General features: G+C 39.3%; 1 protein-coding gene across 1 annotated transcript in view; it reads left to right on the forward strand.

Moving 5' to 3' along the window:
- Positions 1 to 30: 30 nt before the first annotated feature.
- The window catches only part of LOC140930904 (uncharacterized), a 142,224-nt gene continuing 124,039 nt past the window's right edge, over positions 31 to 18,215 (forward strand). Inside the window, exons 1-5 of the mRNA XM_073380624.1 lie at positions 31 to 124; positions 260 to 352; positions 1,301 to 1,345; positions 1,458 to 1,502; positions 11,383 to 11,619. Of these exons, the coding sequence (XP_073236725.1) occupies positions 1,481 to 1,502; positions 11,383 to 11,619 (259 nt within the window). The 5' untranslated portion in view covers positions 31 to 124; positions 260 to 352; positions 1,301 to 1,345; positions 1,458 to 1,480. The remainder of the gene's footprint in view (positions 125 to 259; positions 353 to 1,300; positions 1,346 to 1,457; positions 1,503 to 11,382; positions 11,620 to 18,215) is intronic.

The raw sequence follows: 18,215 nt of genomic DNA on the forward strand, positions 1-18,215 counted from the left end.
TATGATTTTATCACTCAATTTGCAGATTACTGCGAGGAAAATCAGAATGTAATCATTAACAACCATGTGTCTAACAGTACCGGTAATATTGCTGTTGGATCCTCTCCATGTATATTGATCAAAGGTCAGTCTATTTATCATAAAATATAGACAACCATTTGTTATTTCCTTTTTTCGCTAACTGTTGAGCAGATGTCGTTTCAATTTGCTGCTAATTTTCCAACTTCTTTTCAACAATAATATGCTGCTACCTTTTTAGGCAATACCGATAACTCAACTCAGCCACCATATTCGAGTAGAGAGGAGCTTCAAGATGAAGAGGACGTGCCAGAAATCCACTTCTCTAGACAAGGTGAAGGCGAAAAGTGTTTGTGACAACCTCGAACTCGTAAAAAAGAGCTGAGAGCAGTTATAAGTTTCAAATGAGCCGCGTTGTTGATAATTTCGGGTATTTTTATTACCAGGTTTTCAATTGCATCCAAAAATTTAGTCATAATGGAAAAGCGAAGAGAATATACCTCCTCTGAATTAGGAACAATAAATACAAATAAAATAGCCACAACAAATGGTAAAACTTTACACTTGCACGACGTCCTTTTACATCAACAACTTGAAATGGTCGGTTTTCAGCTAGAAGTCGCCGTGAAAAACGAACGTGGCCGCTTGCCGAAGAAACGTGGGAAAATTTGGGTTCTATTGCACTTCTTCTGAGAACATGTTACACACACATGTCAAAAAATTAGAACTCACTTTAGCAAAGTGACGAGGTAAGTCTGACTGTAGAATAAATGGAAAGTCTTTTTAAATTCTTTTTCGGCAAGGATGAAAAAAGCAGTGTGCGACAAATGCAGAATGTAAGCTTGCATGGCAGACGTCAAAATGAGGAGGGAAGGAAGAGAAAGAGTGGGGGATGGAAACATGTTAATTATTTCGCAGAAAAATGTACGTCAATCGAGTAGCGACTTCACGTTAAAATCGGAAAAGACACATCTCAAATAACTTGTTAGGCAGGTGGGGATGCCCTAAAGGTTTTGACTGGCCAAACACTAACTTCAACTTTGAAGTTACAATGCCGTTTTTTTTGCCGTTAAGTTATAGTTATTTAGATTGTAGGTGACACCCGGATTTTTGAAAACAGGGTTAGCGAAAAAATCAACCCATTCTACTACTTGGTGATTTACAGGTCCTCCCCCGTTTGTGTTATCTTACTCAGACGGTGTCATTTCATCGTATAGCCGTGCTCTTTAAGAATCAAAGAGCAATTTTTAATGAAAATGTTGTTTTGTGCATTGTTTTTTAGATTCCGCCCAAGAAAGAGGTAGCATATACTCCGATGTATCCGACGGTAAGGTTTATGTAATCTTACTGAGACGGTGTCATTTCATCGTAAAGTCGTGCTCTTTAAGAATCAAAGAGCTATTTTTAATGAAAATGTTGTTTTGTGCATTGTTTTTTAGACTCCGGCCAAGAAAGAGATAGCATGTACTCCGATGTATCCGACGGTAAGGAGGGCAGTCAGTCAACCCTAAAATCAATGTTTTGTTTGTGGGTAAAGTATTTTCCACAGATAACTGAAAATCCGATAATTGATACTTGAGCTAATTAACCGAGACACTAACATTTAACTCTCAGCATGAATAAAACAATAAAAAAAAAACTATATCGTAGCGATTCCGCTTGAACAGAACTTATCTTTAAAACAGTAAACTAGATTATATAAAATACTTTGGTAATAGTAACAACAATCAGTCCTGTTTGATTCCAACAGTTGTCTTCAAATCAATGTCCTTCTCATGAGATAGCGTAAAGACTTGATAGTTCCACGAATTACAGTACTAAATAACGATAAGAAAACAAAAGACTTACTTTGGTCAAGGACTCGCACCAAAAGTAACAAAAAATAGCAATCTGGCAGCAGCAAAATATCTTCTGATAGCAACTCCAATGATAGCGGGATAACTTGTAATTTCTAGTATTGTGTTGCCTCTTTTATAATAGATTATACGTGTACTATGCCTAGGGCGTTAACTAAGTAAAACTGTACCTACGCTTTGCGCGTTTCCTAGCGGAAAGTACCGTACCATAACATAAGCGTGAAAACCTACGAAATGTTTCTAGAAAGATTGATATAATCACGTACTATAACCAAAAATTATTTCTTAAAGTAACTAAACATATTATAAGGCAAATGAACAAAAGAGCGTTTCAAAACTAACATTCCGGCCCCTTAAAGGCGATAAAATTAGCCTTTACCAAATAACTATATAACAGGTTTGAAACGCTTAAGCTAACAAACTATAGATTGTAAAATATAATGTTCATAGCATAAGCTAATAAATGCCCATTATAACAAGATCTTACTGATCCTTGCTTGCGTCAATTGCGTCCTCTGCACTTGACTCCAGTAAAACAATCTTGTCCACTGGTCGCACCAGCTCCGTTGATCTGGTCTTGACTTTAGCTGAATGTACTAATCCATCCCCACGATTGCTGTAGACTTCAATTACTTGTCCTAATGGCAAGATACTGCGGGGCGTGTTCTCGCCCAGAAGCAGCACAATATCATTTACAGCGAGATTTCTCTGTGGCTTGTTCCACGTTTGGCGTTGCTGTAACGAAGGTAAATATTCTCGCGTCCATCGTCGCCAAAACAGGTTGCTGAGATACTGTACTTGGCGCCATCGACCACATCTATAGTTATCCTCTCTTGAAAACGCTCCGGGTGGCATTGCTGATCCTCCCCGAAGAGCAGCAAATGATTGGGGGTGAGTGCGTTGCAATCTCGTAGATCATCAGACATCTTTGTAATTGGTCTTCCATATACGATTAATTACACATCAAACATCAGCATGCATAGGCCTTCATCGTCACGAACGTGTTTCCTTAAGTAGCGCCTTCATAACCTTCCTTACTGTTCTGATACATCTTTCCCATACTCCTCCGTGGTGAGAAGCAGCGGGTGGGTTGAATTTCCACTTGACATCACGTTGGAGCAAGTACTCGTGAATTTGAGCCTGGTTCCATTGTTGCAATGCTTCACCTAGCTCCTTTCCGCATTTTACAAAGTTTCCTCCGTTGTCTGACCTAATTTCTTCTGGACGTCCTCGCCTTGAAATAAAGCGACGTAGAGCATTGATAAAGGATTCAGTGTCCATAGAGTGTACAACTTCAATGTGGACTGGACGGATGGCAAGACAGGTAAACAATACTCCATATCTCTTAGCTGTTGCTCTTCCTCGACGTACTTAGAAGGGGCCAAAACAGTCCACTTATATGTGAATGGTGGCTTTGAAGGTGTTATGCGATCTTCTGGTAAGCTCACCATCTTTTGTTGCATAACAGGTGCTTAACGTCGCCGGCAATTAAAACATTTGTTGGTGATGTTACGTACAAACGATCGAGTGCCGATTATCCAGTAGCCTTGTCTGAGTAACGATAAGGTGTATTCAACTCCTGAGTGCCCAGAAGCTCGATGATAGTAATCATTGATGAGGTTGACAACGTGATGCTTCTTTGTAAGAATAATTGGGTGTCTTGCGTCGATCTTGATTGGTGCATTGTGGAGACGTCCTCCAACTGGTATGAAGCCATTTTCCATAAACGGGTCAAGTTTGTAGATATTGCTACCCTTCTTCACTGCCGTTTTCTTGTCTTGTGTTTCTTGAGTGACGCGCCTAAGGGTTTGCATGTCTTCTTTGAAGCTTTGGTTCTGCACGTGCTTAATAATGACTTCTTCGGCGTCCCTTATCTCGCACACAGTTAAGGGGACAATTTCAATTTGCTTGATTGGAGGTTGATTTTCTTATTTTCTTTGCGCAGCTGGCTCTGTCTGCGTAACATGCCTTTGTAGCGTAGAATCCATGCCACGACCCTTTTCAAACGGCGAGTCCATGAAGAGAATCTTTGAAAGGTTTTGCTAATGCAATCTTCGGTTTGTTCGCTTGTTTCACTTGCAAATGCTTCAGCAGTTTTCTTTACTTCAGGATCATCGGGAGAAATCTTACCCATGCCTGTGGATCTTTGTGGCCATTCTTCTTCAGGTTGCTTTAGAAAGTCTGGTCCTTGTATCCAGCGTTCATTATTTAACAATGCTTCAACTGTCATCCCCCTTGATGCTTCGTCGGCGGGAATCTGTATAGTGTCAACGTGCCTCCATTGTGTTGCGGTGGACTGGTCAAGAATAGCTGAGATACGATTTGCAACAAAGGTCTGAAATCTTTTATCCTTGTTTTCTATGTAGCGGAGGACACAAGTGCTGTCAGTCCAGAAAGTAGATTGGTCGATTGGCAAGGTGACTTCTTGTTTGATCATCCGATCAAATCTTGTAGCTAGAACCGCTGCGGATAATTCCATCCTTGGAATCGTCATAGCCTTGAGTGGAGCCAGTCTTGAGTTTGCCATGATGAGAGAGCATTGAACCTGGCCAACTGCATTGATCTGACGCAGGTACGAAACTGCTCCATACCCTCCCATGATTAGAAGCATCTGAGAAGTAGTGAAGTTCACATCGTTTTACATCTGAAAATTCTTGGGGCTTGAAGCATCGCGGTATTTTAAATTGTTCCAACTTGGGTAGCTCTCTCAGCTATGCTTCCCATTTCTGCTTGCTTGTTTCAGGGATCGGGTCATCCCAACCGAGACCCTTAACACACAAATTTTGTTGTATTGCATATTGTATATTGTATTCAGAATCTAGGAATGCATAAGTGAGTACTTTCTTACCTTGGCCTTTTACGTTCGCTTTCACGGGAACGATCGACATCCCTACCACGAATCACTTGATACTTAAAATGATTCGCTTTTCACATAGCCATTCTTTGCTTGCGTTGCACCTGGACTTGTTGCTTGTCCTTGGTCGCTAGGTCGATTTTCTTTATCGGTACTGCTTGGTTTTGGGGACGATTGTTTCGCGTGAAGGAATGTAGAATGCTTCCTTGTACATCCTTCGACAGGGTAGAAGCTTCTCTTTGGACAGTCTTGAACAAAATGTCCAGGAGTTAAACAGTTAATGCAAAGGTGTTTACTTCGGACGAACTGATAGCGGTTGTATAAATTCAACTTCTTAAACTCATCGCATTGAGATAGCCAGTCATCCTTTTGACACGAAGTTACAATATTCAATAGGGTCGTCGGTAAACACGGGAAGCTCAGATTGAGGTAAGGTCAGTGCCATGATAGCCTCTTGTTGCTGAAGAAGTAGAAGTTGTAGATCCGCTGTAGGTGTACTTCTGGTCGCTTCATTGCCCATTACAGGAAATCTCGTGTCTCCGTTTTTCCACTCGGGTGCTTCTGGATTGAATGCTTTGGTCTGTATGGTGAGTTTTTCAACAAATGCGGGCTCTGTTTTTTCTTCCTTGGGTTCATTTTGGCTTTCTACCTTGTTTTCCAAATTTGCTTCTGTGAGTAGGGGAGTCGGAGGTAACTTCTTATTTTGATCCCTTGCGTGAGGCGAATTCGCGCCAATTTCGACTTGTGCATACGCGTGTTCTTCAGCTCATGCCTTTGCTAATTCAGTATTAGCTTGAGTTCGTTTTTGCGCTGACGCAATTTCCGCTCCTCTTCCTCAATCTAATGAAGCATTTTCAATGTGGCGGCTTCCGCTTCTAGAACAGCCTTTCTAGCTGCAGCCTTTACTTTGGCGCTTACAGAGGTGGTGTATGATAATCGCGATGTCTTAGACGCGTGCGACTAGCGTGACACGCGCGAGCGCCGGCCGACGTTTGATATACTGTCCTCTGGACGTACTTCAATTGAGCTCACTGCTCTTGTAGCTTAAATACCGGTTAGCCAAATTTCCAAGTTTATAGTCGTTTGTTTGAACAAGAATTAACTTCTTTGAATAAAAATCACATACCATGGAATGCATTGAAGAGCGTGAGTAAACAATAAAGGAACAAAATAACACCTTCCACCTCACTGCCAGCGAAGTTTAAATCACGGCTCTGTGCCACCGACCCTTTTAAACTGATATAAATTATTGCTCTTTTCAAGCAAAATTCTTGCGCTTGGAGCGTAACTTCTCTAATATGAACGCGCTGTTTACTTGTGTGATTTAAATCAAACAACAGAAAGCTCATTTTCAGATGACGATTAATATATTGAAAAGGAACAGCAAACAACAGACTGAAAATATCGCACCTCCTTTCACCTCACTGCCCACGAAGTTTAAAACACGGTTCTATGCCCCCGACCCTTAATTGCTGATATAACTTGTTGCTCTTTTCAAGTAAAAATTCTCGCGCTTGGTGCGTAAGTTCTCTAACATGAACGCGCTCTTTACTTGTGCGATTTAAATCTATAAAAAGCCAATTTTTAGATGACGATCGAAACACTGAAAAGGAACAGCAAACAAAAGGCTGAAAAAAAATCGCACCTCCTTTCACCTCACTGCCCACGAAGTTTAAAATACGCTTTTATGGCCCCACGTCCCCCTGCTGATATAATTTGTTACTCTTTTTAAGCAAAATTCTCGCGCTTAATGGTGCGTAAGTTCTCTAACATGAACGCGCTGTTTACTTGTGTGATTTAGGTCTATAAAAAGACAATTTTCAGATTTCGATCGAAGCACTGAAAGGGAACAGCAAACAAAAGACTCAAAAAAATCACACGTCCTTTCACCTCACTACCCACAAAGTTTAAAACACGGTTTTATGGCCCCGCGTCCCTTACTGAGCATGAAGCGTGACTGCATGAAGCCGTTAAAGCTACAATGCCTTTTTCGCGTTGTTGCGTTCACCCGCGTTGCATTCTTTTTTTTTGTTATTTTCTCAAACGCAGGTTAATAAATTTCTTCTTTAAATGGACATAGATTCGGGACTATGTGTTGTGACATAGCGATGTAGCTTAAAAGATTTTGTCGTGAATTTTGGCTTAAAAAATCACACCTTTCTGCTTAAGTGCCGCTAGCATAAGCAAAAACAAAAGAATTGATATTCACCTCTCTGAGAACAGTTTTTGCCAGAATAAACTTTTAAATGAGGGCTCTTTTACGTCGTTTATGTTCAGTGCAGCGGCGATATTTCATTGCGGCGTAGGCCTCAAAGTACGGACTGCGCGTGCAAAATTTATACTAGGTCTTTTTCCGCGATCCTATTTCGATTTAAAGTCACAGTTCTCAAGATACAAGCGGATTGATTCACAAAACAGTTTTAAATACGCATTCGTTTAAGTTCCTTGTAAATCATTTGCAGTGAATTTTGCTGTTAGAACTATTCACTGGTAGGGTTTGTATTTGGGGGAGTTGCCAGTTTAAAAATCACACCTTTGTGCGGTAATTATTATTGCTACAAAGCATTGTTATTGCTGAGTTGTGGTTATTCTCATAAAGCAAATGATAGGATGGTATATTTTGTAAACTGTTTAAATAAGGTAGACAAATATGTTCTAAAACAGCAAAACAGGGTCGTAAAAGAGTATCGGGCTAAAATATACTGAACGGTGCGGCCTCAATGTGTTTAAGAGAATCTGAAATAGTGCGGACATCATGCTGATGCGTACATGATATAGATTTCGGTAGCGCGAAGAATGCAAATTAATTCCTTCTTTCTCTTTAGAAGTGTCTTAGCAAAGCGCGAAGGACCGACATAAAATGATCTGAGCGACGCGATTTTTTTGGTTATTTTGTATCCAACCCCGTCACTTTTGCGCGATGACAAAAAGACAATTGCGGGAGCCACCGCGGATTATTTTGCAGTGTACTTGATCAAAAAATGAGCTTAACTTCTAAACGTAAAAAGGTTAAGATTTTAGTTCACTGTCTCGATGCTCACAGTTGTGCGATTAAGAACCTGAAGCAAAAACAAATTAAGTTAAAGACTGCTCTCAGCTCCGCACGGACTAAATTTGTACGAAGTTCAACTTCTCCCTTCGGTACCCTAGTGAAGCATCATTCTTCATAGCGCAATGTAGCACTCCCTACACCCCTGGTTCGCAAGTTTGTCACGCCGAAGGTTTCCGATTATTCAAACAAACTTCGGCTTGGTCTGGGCGGGTGTCACCTGGAACAAAGGGCCTATTGTTTGAACGTTAATTGGCAAATTCAGGTCTGTACAATGGGCCATTTCTTCATACGTATTTTCTGTTCTTTTCTTATTTTTTTTTTTAACGGCCCCGACAAACAGGTATGAGTGTAGCCTTTACATTTATTCAGCCTCACAATATCTGATAGAAAGTTTTACCGTAAAGTGTACATTTTCTTTGAGGACAGACATATAATAGGAAAGCTTGCCGGAAAACGATAACCTTTTTCGCTACTGTTAACTTTTTACTCAGTCTTTAACCTTCTCAAACTGTGCGGTTCGTGTTCAGGTGTTGTGCAGTTCATTGCTGAGAAACGTGAGGCAATCACACTACAAATTATAAAAATTAATAATACAGCAACTTACAACTGTTTTTTTTTTTACAAAATTAAAGACAAACTCGGGTTCGAAAAGCCGACGAGTCTGCCGTTAGAATAGAGGATAGCTCTTTCATATTTTAGATAAGCTCACTGTTTCAGTGAGAATATAAAGCCGTAAACAAACAACTGAAAACAAACTTCATTCATAAGCGGCTTTAGCTTTATTCAGGGCACGAGATATGGAAAAAGAGCAGCACATTGCAAAAATATTGAATGGCAAGTAATGAATAAGAAAATGAATAGCAATTCAATGAAACACTGTACAAAAACAACACTTTAGTTTTAATTCAAGAATGGGGAGTAGCCCGTCTAAAGTTTCGCTAACAATCTTGCGATCTGTAGTCTCACGATCGTGTTTTGAGCTTATGCTATGAATTAACAATGACAGATAAATAACTTATTTCTTGATAATTTTTTATTCAAATACCCATAAGTTAATCCTAAAAAATAATTCGCGTAAAACACTAACTGGATCCTGGATCCGTTCACGCAAGTTAAATCAGCTCAGTACATGGGTAAAAATCAATTTCAAATGAACATTTTGTGTTTTTTTCTTTCACGCCGATGTCAAAATGTAGAAAACGTTCATGAAAAGTTTCTCAAGTTTCTTCAGAAACCTTCCCACGTAACGTAAGGCCATCCTCTTTTTTTTCTCCATTTAGCGTCGTCCGACCCACCCAAATTTTTGGCATTATCAAAAAAAAAAAGTAACGACGTAGTTAAACCATTTTTCACTTGAAATAATTCTTTTAATCTGAAAAATGAGCGTAGTAACAGCATAAGGAAAAACAGGAACAAAAACAGGAACTTTTTTTACAGCATATTGTGCATTTTGTTAATCCAAATATGTGAATGTTAACTTTTAACGTCATCCTGGGGTACCAGGGACTCCTATTCCGAGACTTCTTGTGATTTTTTGTTTTAGGTTTTTTTTTTCAATCCGACCGACCGACCAACATCAGGAAACGCATTCGACGCTAAACGAAAAAAAAAAAAGGGGGGGATGGCCTAATTAAGATTGATCTTTCTCAAAGCTCAAGAAACCGCAAGTAACTGCAAGTCAGCTAAGTCGGTCATAAGGATGGTTTTCAAGTCGCTTGAAATTTTCTTGAATCGTTTCAATTTTCCCACTTTAATGGGACGCAAAGTAAAGTTACTTGAGATTTTACTTAGGCCTTTACACACGAATTTTGGTTAAGTAAAACTTAGCAGCTCTTAAGTCTTACTTAACAGCCTAGTGTAAAGACAACCAATGTCCGCCAAAGCAATAACAGCTGCCAATCGATTTTGAAACCCAAATCCCCCCCCCCTCGTAGTTAAACCATCCCTCCAAATATAAGCCCCTTGGGGGCTTGTACTTGGAAAATTGCCCTAAAATACAAAGTAAAACAAAGCAAAAAAGGTAAATTTACTTCCAACTATAAGGCTAGCCCAATCGATTTTGAAACACAAACCCCCCCCCCCCCCTCTTAGTTAAACCACCCCTCCAAAAGGGCCTTTGAAGAATATAAGCCCCAGGGCTTATTTCTGGAATTTTACGGTATATCAATAGTTGTTTAAAGACTATTTTAGTTAGCTGTTATCACAGCGACCACTACAAACACCTGAGTGCACCTACCATCAACGGTGAAGATATCATTGAAATCCAGGTGCCCTGAATACACCCCCAAAAAGTATCAATCTCTTCATGCGTGTGTCCTACACTGGTCCAGGTTTTTATAACACTGAAGGCCAAATCGCATTTTTGTCTGTCCCCTTCAGAAATTATTCTTGGGGTTAATCCTTTCAAAACTTAACAATAATATTCTTAGAAGATCTTAGAAGCCCTCAGAGGAACTACGATTTCTGTTGTGTATCCATCAGAAAATATGGCTATGTTTAATATTCATTCACTTCAGAAAAGATGTTTCACCACTCTGTCAAAAGAACTACCATTTAATATGACCAATGCAAATCTACCGTCTGAGTCTTAGCACATGCCAAACTCACGCGACTCTGAAATGCTCTACATCTCAGGTTGCGTTGTGCTCAGAGATGAATTCGACAAACTTATTCGAACAGAAGTTGATGTGACGACGCACTTTCTGTGCCGCTGGTTGCCCAGGCCGTTGTTTAGAATTGAAAATGCTAGGGTTGTAAGAATCAAATCCCTGTAATACCTACCATTTGGATTTTATCAGTAGCACAATATGTCGCTCTTTTATGACACAGCGTCTGTAGGGATCCCATGTCATTCGTCTCCATATCAGATGATCATAATCGCCTTTACGGTTCGCCAGATACGTCGAATTACAACGTACACCTCGTTTCATTACCTTGACGAAACAAAGGACTAAAGCAACCACATTTTAAAAGGAAAAGTAATCTAAGAAATAAAAACCACCACCGAAGCATCGTTGAGAAATCAGAACAGCTTTAATATGGCGCTTGAAATCAATATGTCATCCATAACTTTGGGCCGTTCTGAAATCAACAAGTAGTTATTTGGGATTGAAGACGACTGTTCTTGCGCAGTGAACGTCAACATTGACCCAAACAATATCACTCCCGCTCCTACTTTATCAGTTGCCGTAATTTCAAACACCTAATCTGAATCAGCTAGGCGAGCGAATCGTTACCTCGGTGCCTGTCAGGCTACATGCCTAGGCGAACTTAATTGATTGAAAATTTTTGGTTTGTTTTAATGCTGTGACCACAACACTCAGACAGCGGGTAAACCAGATTTGCACGTAGTATCTTTCATCTTCAGGCTGTCATATATAATAAAAAAAAAAATAATTAATTAACTGATTAATGTAGCCTTTATTACCTGGCACAGTTACTGATGGATCAAATATTTTACATTTTTGGCCATTATTATCATTGTTATATTACTATAGGTATTTCTGACTTTCTCTGAGATTTAAATTTACACGTATATCAAGTAGATTGGTAGGGTTTTTGAGAGGACGTAAGTATACTAATCAATTTCTTGATAATCACAGTTGCAGGAAAGAAGGCGAAAGTAATATTTTCATATGACGCTAAGAAAGAAGATGAGCTGACCCTAAAAGTGGGCGATATTGTTGACATTCTGCGGGTTACTGAGGAAGACGGTTGGTGGAGTGGCCAACTAGGCAGCAAGGAAGGGCTCTTCCCGTACAATTATGTGGAAGTGATTGAGTATGAAGATGTCGCAGAAGCAAATAATTCGGCCGTGGAGACAAGGCACTCAAAGTTAGGTTGGTAGTTATCTTGAGTGGATATTAATAAACTATTAATTTGTATATTCAAACTGAACTGTACAGTCCCCGAAATGATCCCGACCCAGAAATGATCCTGCACTAATATCCCGTTAATTTTACGAATGGAATGGTATCCTTGGATTGTGGCTCGAGCAAAATGCACTAACATTAGTAACATTCTTACCGATGAGGCTGGATTTTTCACGTATTTCAAGTTGATTGGTAGGGTTTGTGAGTGGACGTAAGTATTGTAGGGGGTTTACGAGCAACTTTCTCGCTGAGCGTAGAGGCACCAGGTATCCGCGTTTTCACCTTGGTGTTCTTTAACCTTTACAGCAGGTCTTATGACTCGTTTACAGCATCATTTGACGAATTCTGCTCGACAACTAACTGTAACTAATCTTAACTACTAACCAACTTGTGCTAAACACTGCCAACTTATATAAGTAAAACGTAGGTACGTTCAGGCTTGCTGACCATCATGAGAGCTACAACCGCTTTTCGGAATGACTTAAACGATTTTCCTGATGATAACTTAAGTGGAATAAACAAACCCATAAGAAAACCAATGCAAGCGTGACAGCTAAACCCACGAGGCTCTACCTTCAACCAAAACAGGAGCTCTGATGTAGGTAACAGTCAAGGTCAGCGGTGGTTCCAAAACGTGCCCACTTCAAGGACTGCCACCCAAATTTAATAAATGACATTCATGTTGAAAAACTACTTTAAAAGGTAATAGAATTTGAAAACCTGTCGACACAAATACGGATTAACCTTGAACTATAAACTGATCATAACAATATTCTAGTCACGAGTGAAACGTCAAGCACAAACACGAAATAAACTTAAAATAACCTTCAAAATACTTCACAACATTCCTCCCTCCTTAGAAGAAGCATCGTCCTCGATGCAATTGGACGTATATAAACGAAAAAGTAAGGAACAAACGTAGCTAGCGGAAGAACAAGAAAAATTTGAAAAAGTACTGAGGAAATAATGAGAAATATCAAAACGACTATAAAACTACCACTAATATTGATCAAGAGTTCAACGTTAAATGTCCAAAGTAATTGAACGTTCTTGAATCCTGAGTGCTTGAAAACAAGTGCATGTTAGTGTTCTAGTGTGAACATCTTGAAAAAGGTTAGATAGGTAGACAAATTTATCTCGAAGGAGAATAGACGACGACTCGTTCTGCAATTTATCTCGTCTTGTAAATTATTGCTGTCTGCTGACTTCATACTGAGGCTGTTTGAAGCAGACAATGCATACATCGTGAATAGCTGGCTATCTTGCTTGTAACATATGTTTTTGTTATAACACAATTTCATGAAAAAGCAGCGAACTTGTGTGTTAAAGATAGAATGTACTGGCCAGTAATAGAATAAACAGGCATTGTTCGGCTTAAACGTAACCAAGTAGAAGTCAAACTCCACCAAATGGCAGAGCCAACGTTTTAAATGCACATATGCTTTGACGTCTCCTCTTCTCCAGTTATGTGCAGACTCACTTCACAGGAGTAAATTCATGAAGATTCGAAGAACCATTGAATAAATGGTGAATTACCTTTGCAATCAAGTTAACAAGATAGCTACAAAAAAAAGTACCACAGCCATCTAATCACCTGACACTTAGGGCTCAACAAAACAACATAATACTCATCTCAAACAAAATCTATCAATCAAAATAAAAAATCTTCATTTACACTCGACAACATTTAAAGCTTGGTAGCTTGACGGGTCGTATATAAAAGGCAACACTTAACGAGTACGGACATAATCTTAGCTAAACAAAGAAAACTTATTAAACTTAAAGATGAAAAACTTCCAAAAAACGTTAACCCTAACACTTGAAAGATAGCAGAGAGAGCAAGGGAGAGGGCGCTCATGAATACATTGATAAAAACAAATTTGGGAAAAGCGAATAGAGGTAAAAGTAAAAACACAAAACACAAACCCAGCAGCAAGGTAGACTACAACAAACTATAGACTAAGACTACTTTGGTGACCGGAGATAATTACCAATGAGACGTTTAGCCAAAATATTTTCTTCCGGTTCCCACGTTGACGGGCTTTTAGCATAGTTGAGCCACTTGACCAAGTACTGAACTTTTCCGTTTCTCTTTCGATGTTTTAGATTTTGCTCTGCACTAAACACAGTTTTATTGTCGACAACAATTGCTTCCGGAGTTGGTTCTTTTTCATTTTGAAGTTGATTCTTTGTCTTTCCTTGGTCTGATTCTTTGTTTGATTCCTTCTCTTCATGAGATTGTGGGGTCACTAACTCTTGTTCGCCAACAGGATTTAACCCAATGTCTAAAGGATTCTCTTCAGCATGCACAGAATTATTTGGCTCAATACAATCTTTTGGAATATCAGATTCATCTAAATATGGCTCGGCAGGATCATCAAAAGGCGGAGGGTCAATTGGCCTCAATGTTGGATCAACAAAGGGCCTCATACGATTTGCGTGACACGAAAAAGCAACTTTATTATTGGCGGTCGTGCGCAACTTAAAGTGCACTGGCGACAACTTCTCAACGATTCTGTATGGACCCAACCAATTATGCATTAACTTTTTGGATAATCCTTTTCTAGTTCTTGGAGTATAAACCCAAACACGTTGACCAACTTCAAAAACAGGTTCTTTTGTCTTTTGATCGTAATAATCCTTCAGTGTTTGTTGTGCACGCTGTAAATTTTCTCTAGCTAGATTTTGCGCAACTCGACCTTTTCGACAACACGTTTTCCATAGTCAGGGACCTAAGTACTCAAATCATCAGCTGCAGGAGGCAAATACTTAACGTCAATTGGCAAGCGTGGCTCTCGTCCATAAAGAACGTAAAAAGGAGAATCCCCAATCGCATTTAAAACACAAGTCCTATGCGCAAACAAAATAAGTGGTGTGAAATCGTCCCAATCTTTCTGTTTTTTGGAAACGTAAATTGACAAAGACTGACACAAGGTAGAATTAAACCTTTCTACAAGACCATCGGTCTGTGGGTGATAACTAGAAGAATTGAGCTTTTGAACTGACATATTTTACAAACTTCTGTAACGACCTTAGACAAAAAATCAGTTCCCCTGTCAGAGAGCAACACACGTGGAGCCCCATGTCTAGAAATAATTTCATCAATCAAAAGACCCGCAATAACAGTTACTTCGACACTAGGCACTGGGAATGCTTCGACCCAACGAGTCAAATAATCACTAAATACCACAATATATCTACTGCCCTTACTAAAAGGTGGAAAAGAACCTAAAACATCAACAGCTACTCTATCAAATGCACCCTCGACTGGAATCGGAAGTAAAAGTGCCTTTTTCGAATTTCGTGGAGACTTCCTCAATGAACTCTCAACGCAAGACTTGACACAGTGTTCTACATCTTTAAACATACCTTTCCACCAGTATCTGTATTGCTTAAGTTTACTGAAAGTTTTGTTCAAGCCGAAATGAGCACCGGCAATATGATCAAAACGTAATGCAGCTGGGACAGCAATCTGAGAAAAAGATTCACGCGCATTACGCCATCGATCTTGCGTGCATCTTTATCGTTAGTAGGTAGGACATCATTCTTTTTTTTGGATATCATTCTTTAGAAAATCAATCATTGTAGCTAATTCAGGATCTCTTCTTTGCATTTCTTGAGTGTGGGGCGTTTGAGGTTCTTCTTTCTTGAGCGAACTTATTTCACAAGAGTCATAAGGACGTCTAGACAAGCAATCAGCATTACCATGGATTCTACCAGGGCGATAAACAATGTTAAAGTCATATTGTTGCAAAAGTAAGGCCATCTTGCAAGACGACCAGAAGCATCTTTAACATTCATCAACCAACGAAGAGAGCTATGATCAGTAACAACAGTAAACTTATGATTGTGTAGATAAGGCTGAAATTTCTTAATACCCTCAACTAGTGCAAGTGCTTCTCTCTCTGCAGTACTATAATTTTGCTCTGCCCGATTCAAACCACGACCATTGCAAGCCATGACTACTTCCTTTCCATTTTTTTTTTCCATTTGTGCTAAAGTAAAACCAATACCAGTGGAGCTAGCGTCAACAATTAATAAAATTGGTTCCCGAAAATTAGGATATGCCAAAATCGATGCAGAAGCCAAGGCACGCTTAAGCTTGTCAAATGCCTCAGAACACGCCTTAGACCAAACAAAAGGAACGCGCCTTTTTCAAGGCATTTTAGGGAAAGCTAAGGCTAAGAGATTTTAGAGTGAAAAAAAGTCTTACATCGAGTTGATAGCCTTCGATAGCTCGAACTTTTTTCTATTTCCCTTGAAGGTTCGAATTATCGGTAGTCGACTGTATTTGTATATTCAAACTGAACTGTACAGTTCCCGAAATGATCCCGACCCAGAAATGATCCCGCAGTAATATCCAGTTAATTTTACGAATGGAATGGTATCCTTGGATTGTGGCTCGAGCAAAATGCACTAACATTAATAACATTTTTACCAATGATCTTCACTCGCTCGCATTTTTCGTGATTTTTGAATGTCCGTTATGTATTCAATTACCAAAGTCATGTCAAAATTTATATCTAAGAAATGGCGACCATCATGATAACGTTTTGGATAATTTTTTGTGAAGTGTATGGACTGGCTATTTTTTGCGCTGGTAAGCGCAAAAAAGGTCGAGTTATCGGGAGTTCGAGTTGTCGAGGGTAAAATTATATTGAAAATGATCTGAAGGGAAATAAAAATTGCTTCGAGTTAGCGGGAGGTTCGAGTTATAGAGGGTTCGAGTTAGCGGGAGTCGACTATATCTTTAAAATCGGGAAGATTAGTCCTGTGACAATACCATGTCGAGTTTCCTCACAGTGACAATGAGTAGCAGTAAAGACTGACTGTTCAGTTCCTCGGCCGAAATTCTATGTAATGGACGTTGTTTGTTTCACGGATTGTCGCCGTCACGATGTCTAAAAATACACCTGTATTCAGGGCCGGACGGAGGCCTTCTACCAGGATCGGTTGGTTCTTCATTTAACGTGCATATGTACTGATAGGTATGAAGAATTTAATGTGCCGGATGTGCTCATTGTGTTCCTGTGAAGACTAAATTCTCAAGGGAACTGATTCAAAAAGCAATCTTATAAATTATCTATGTGCGATTTCCCGAAACTATACCTAGCAGCTTTATGAGCACATTCATGTTGTGCATCGCAATTTGCTCGACTTGCTTGCTGGTGCTGCTGGTCTCCTAAATTTTGAATAAGACTCGACTTCGACAACACCACTGTAGTTAATTGCTTGTTTTCACTCGACGATTTTGATTATTCTGTTATTCACACATGGGGGCACCGATAAAAGCAAACCTGTGATTGTGGGAGTCACAGTACCGCAAACGTAGCGCGAACGCCTTCCAGAAAATGGGAGCTGAATTATAATTGGCTTATCACGGGAAAGAAATGTTGTTTCGGTTTTCAGCAGCCGTTAGTGGGGAGGAGCATTGCGTGAGGACTCTAAAAACGACTGTGTAGCAGACTAAGTTTCAGCGGGCTCTAATGGCATTGAACCATAGGCCGATTTTTGCAGATAAGAAAGTAATAATTTTTTGCACTACATTTCATTCAGTTTGTTGTCTATTCCATGCGGAATCCTGTTGTTTATCAAACCGCGAAAAAAGCAGTGTTTTGCTAACTATTTAAGTTGTTATGTAAGCCTTAAATCAGGCACTCTTTCGCTGCAGTTCACTCAACTTAAAAATTTCTAGACTGAAATGACACCGGTTTGAAACTTTGCGACGTCAGTTTACTGAATAAATGTTATAAAATTTGCGTCATTTTAAATTTTGAGTCGTTGGAATGCTTCTAGGGACCATTAACTTACTACCCGGCGTTAGATGAAGGCTTTTAATCGGCCTTTGAGTTTTATTGTTTTAAATTGCCCGGTAGAAGAATGAGTTAATATTTTTGCTAACCCGGTTTTCAAAAATCCAGGTATAAATACTAATTGGATAATATTCGGTGAATTAAAAAGTATTTATCACGTGATTCTTTATTGACACTCATTATCACTAGTCGCTTTGACTAAGGTAAAAAGTCTTCTGTATGGTTTGCCTAAGTCACAGATTGTCGATTGCAACTTATTCAGAATGCAGCAGCGAGACTTGCTATTAACATCGGCAAGTATTCTCATACTACACAAGCAGTTCGAGATCTTCACTGGCTGCCAGCTCACGCTCGTATTCGTTTTAAGATATTAATCTTAGTTTTCAAGGCAATTCACGGACTTGCACCACCATATAATAGTGATTTTCTTAGGAATAGGCCGAAGTCCTCTTACAGTTTTAGATCAAATAGTATTGATAATTTTCTTGTAAATAGCGCTATAGAAGTATTTTAATTATTATTATCTCGCAGTATAAAACTTTGGAATGCTGTCCACATTATGCGTAGTATAGGGCACATAACGTAACCTACACCACTTGAGAAGGTATACTTTGAAGTAAAAAAAGGTCGGTACGAAACCTAATACAATCCTAATATACATAATGATATGAATCTCTCTACTTAAAAAGCCAATCAGTTTAGAATATTATCAAATTCTTATACTCAGTAAAACCTACGCAAAGTGATGAT

This window comes from Porites lutea, chromosome 3 (assembly GCF_958299795.1).
Source record: "Porites lutea chromosome 3, jaPorLute2.1, whole genome shotgun sequence".
Lineage (NCBI taxonomy): Eukaryota > Metazoa > Cnidaria > Anthozoa > Scleractinia > Poritidae > Porites > Porites lutea.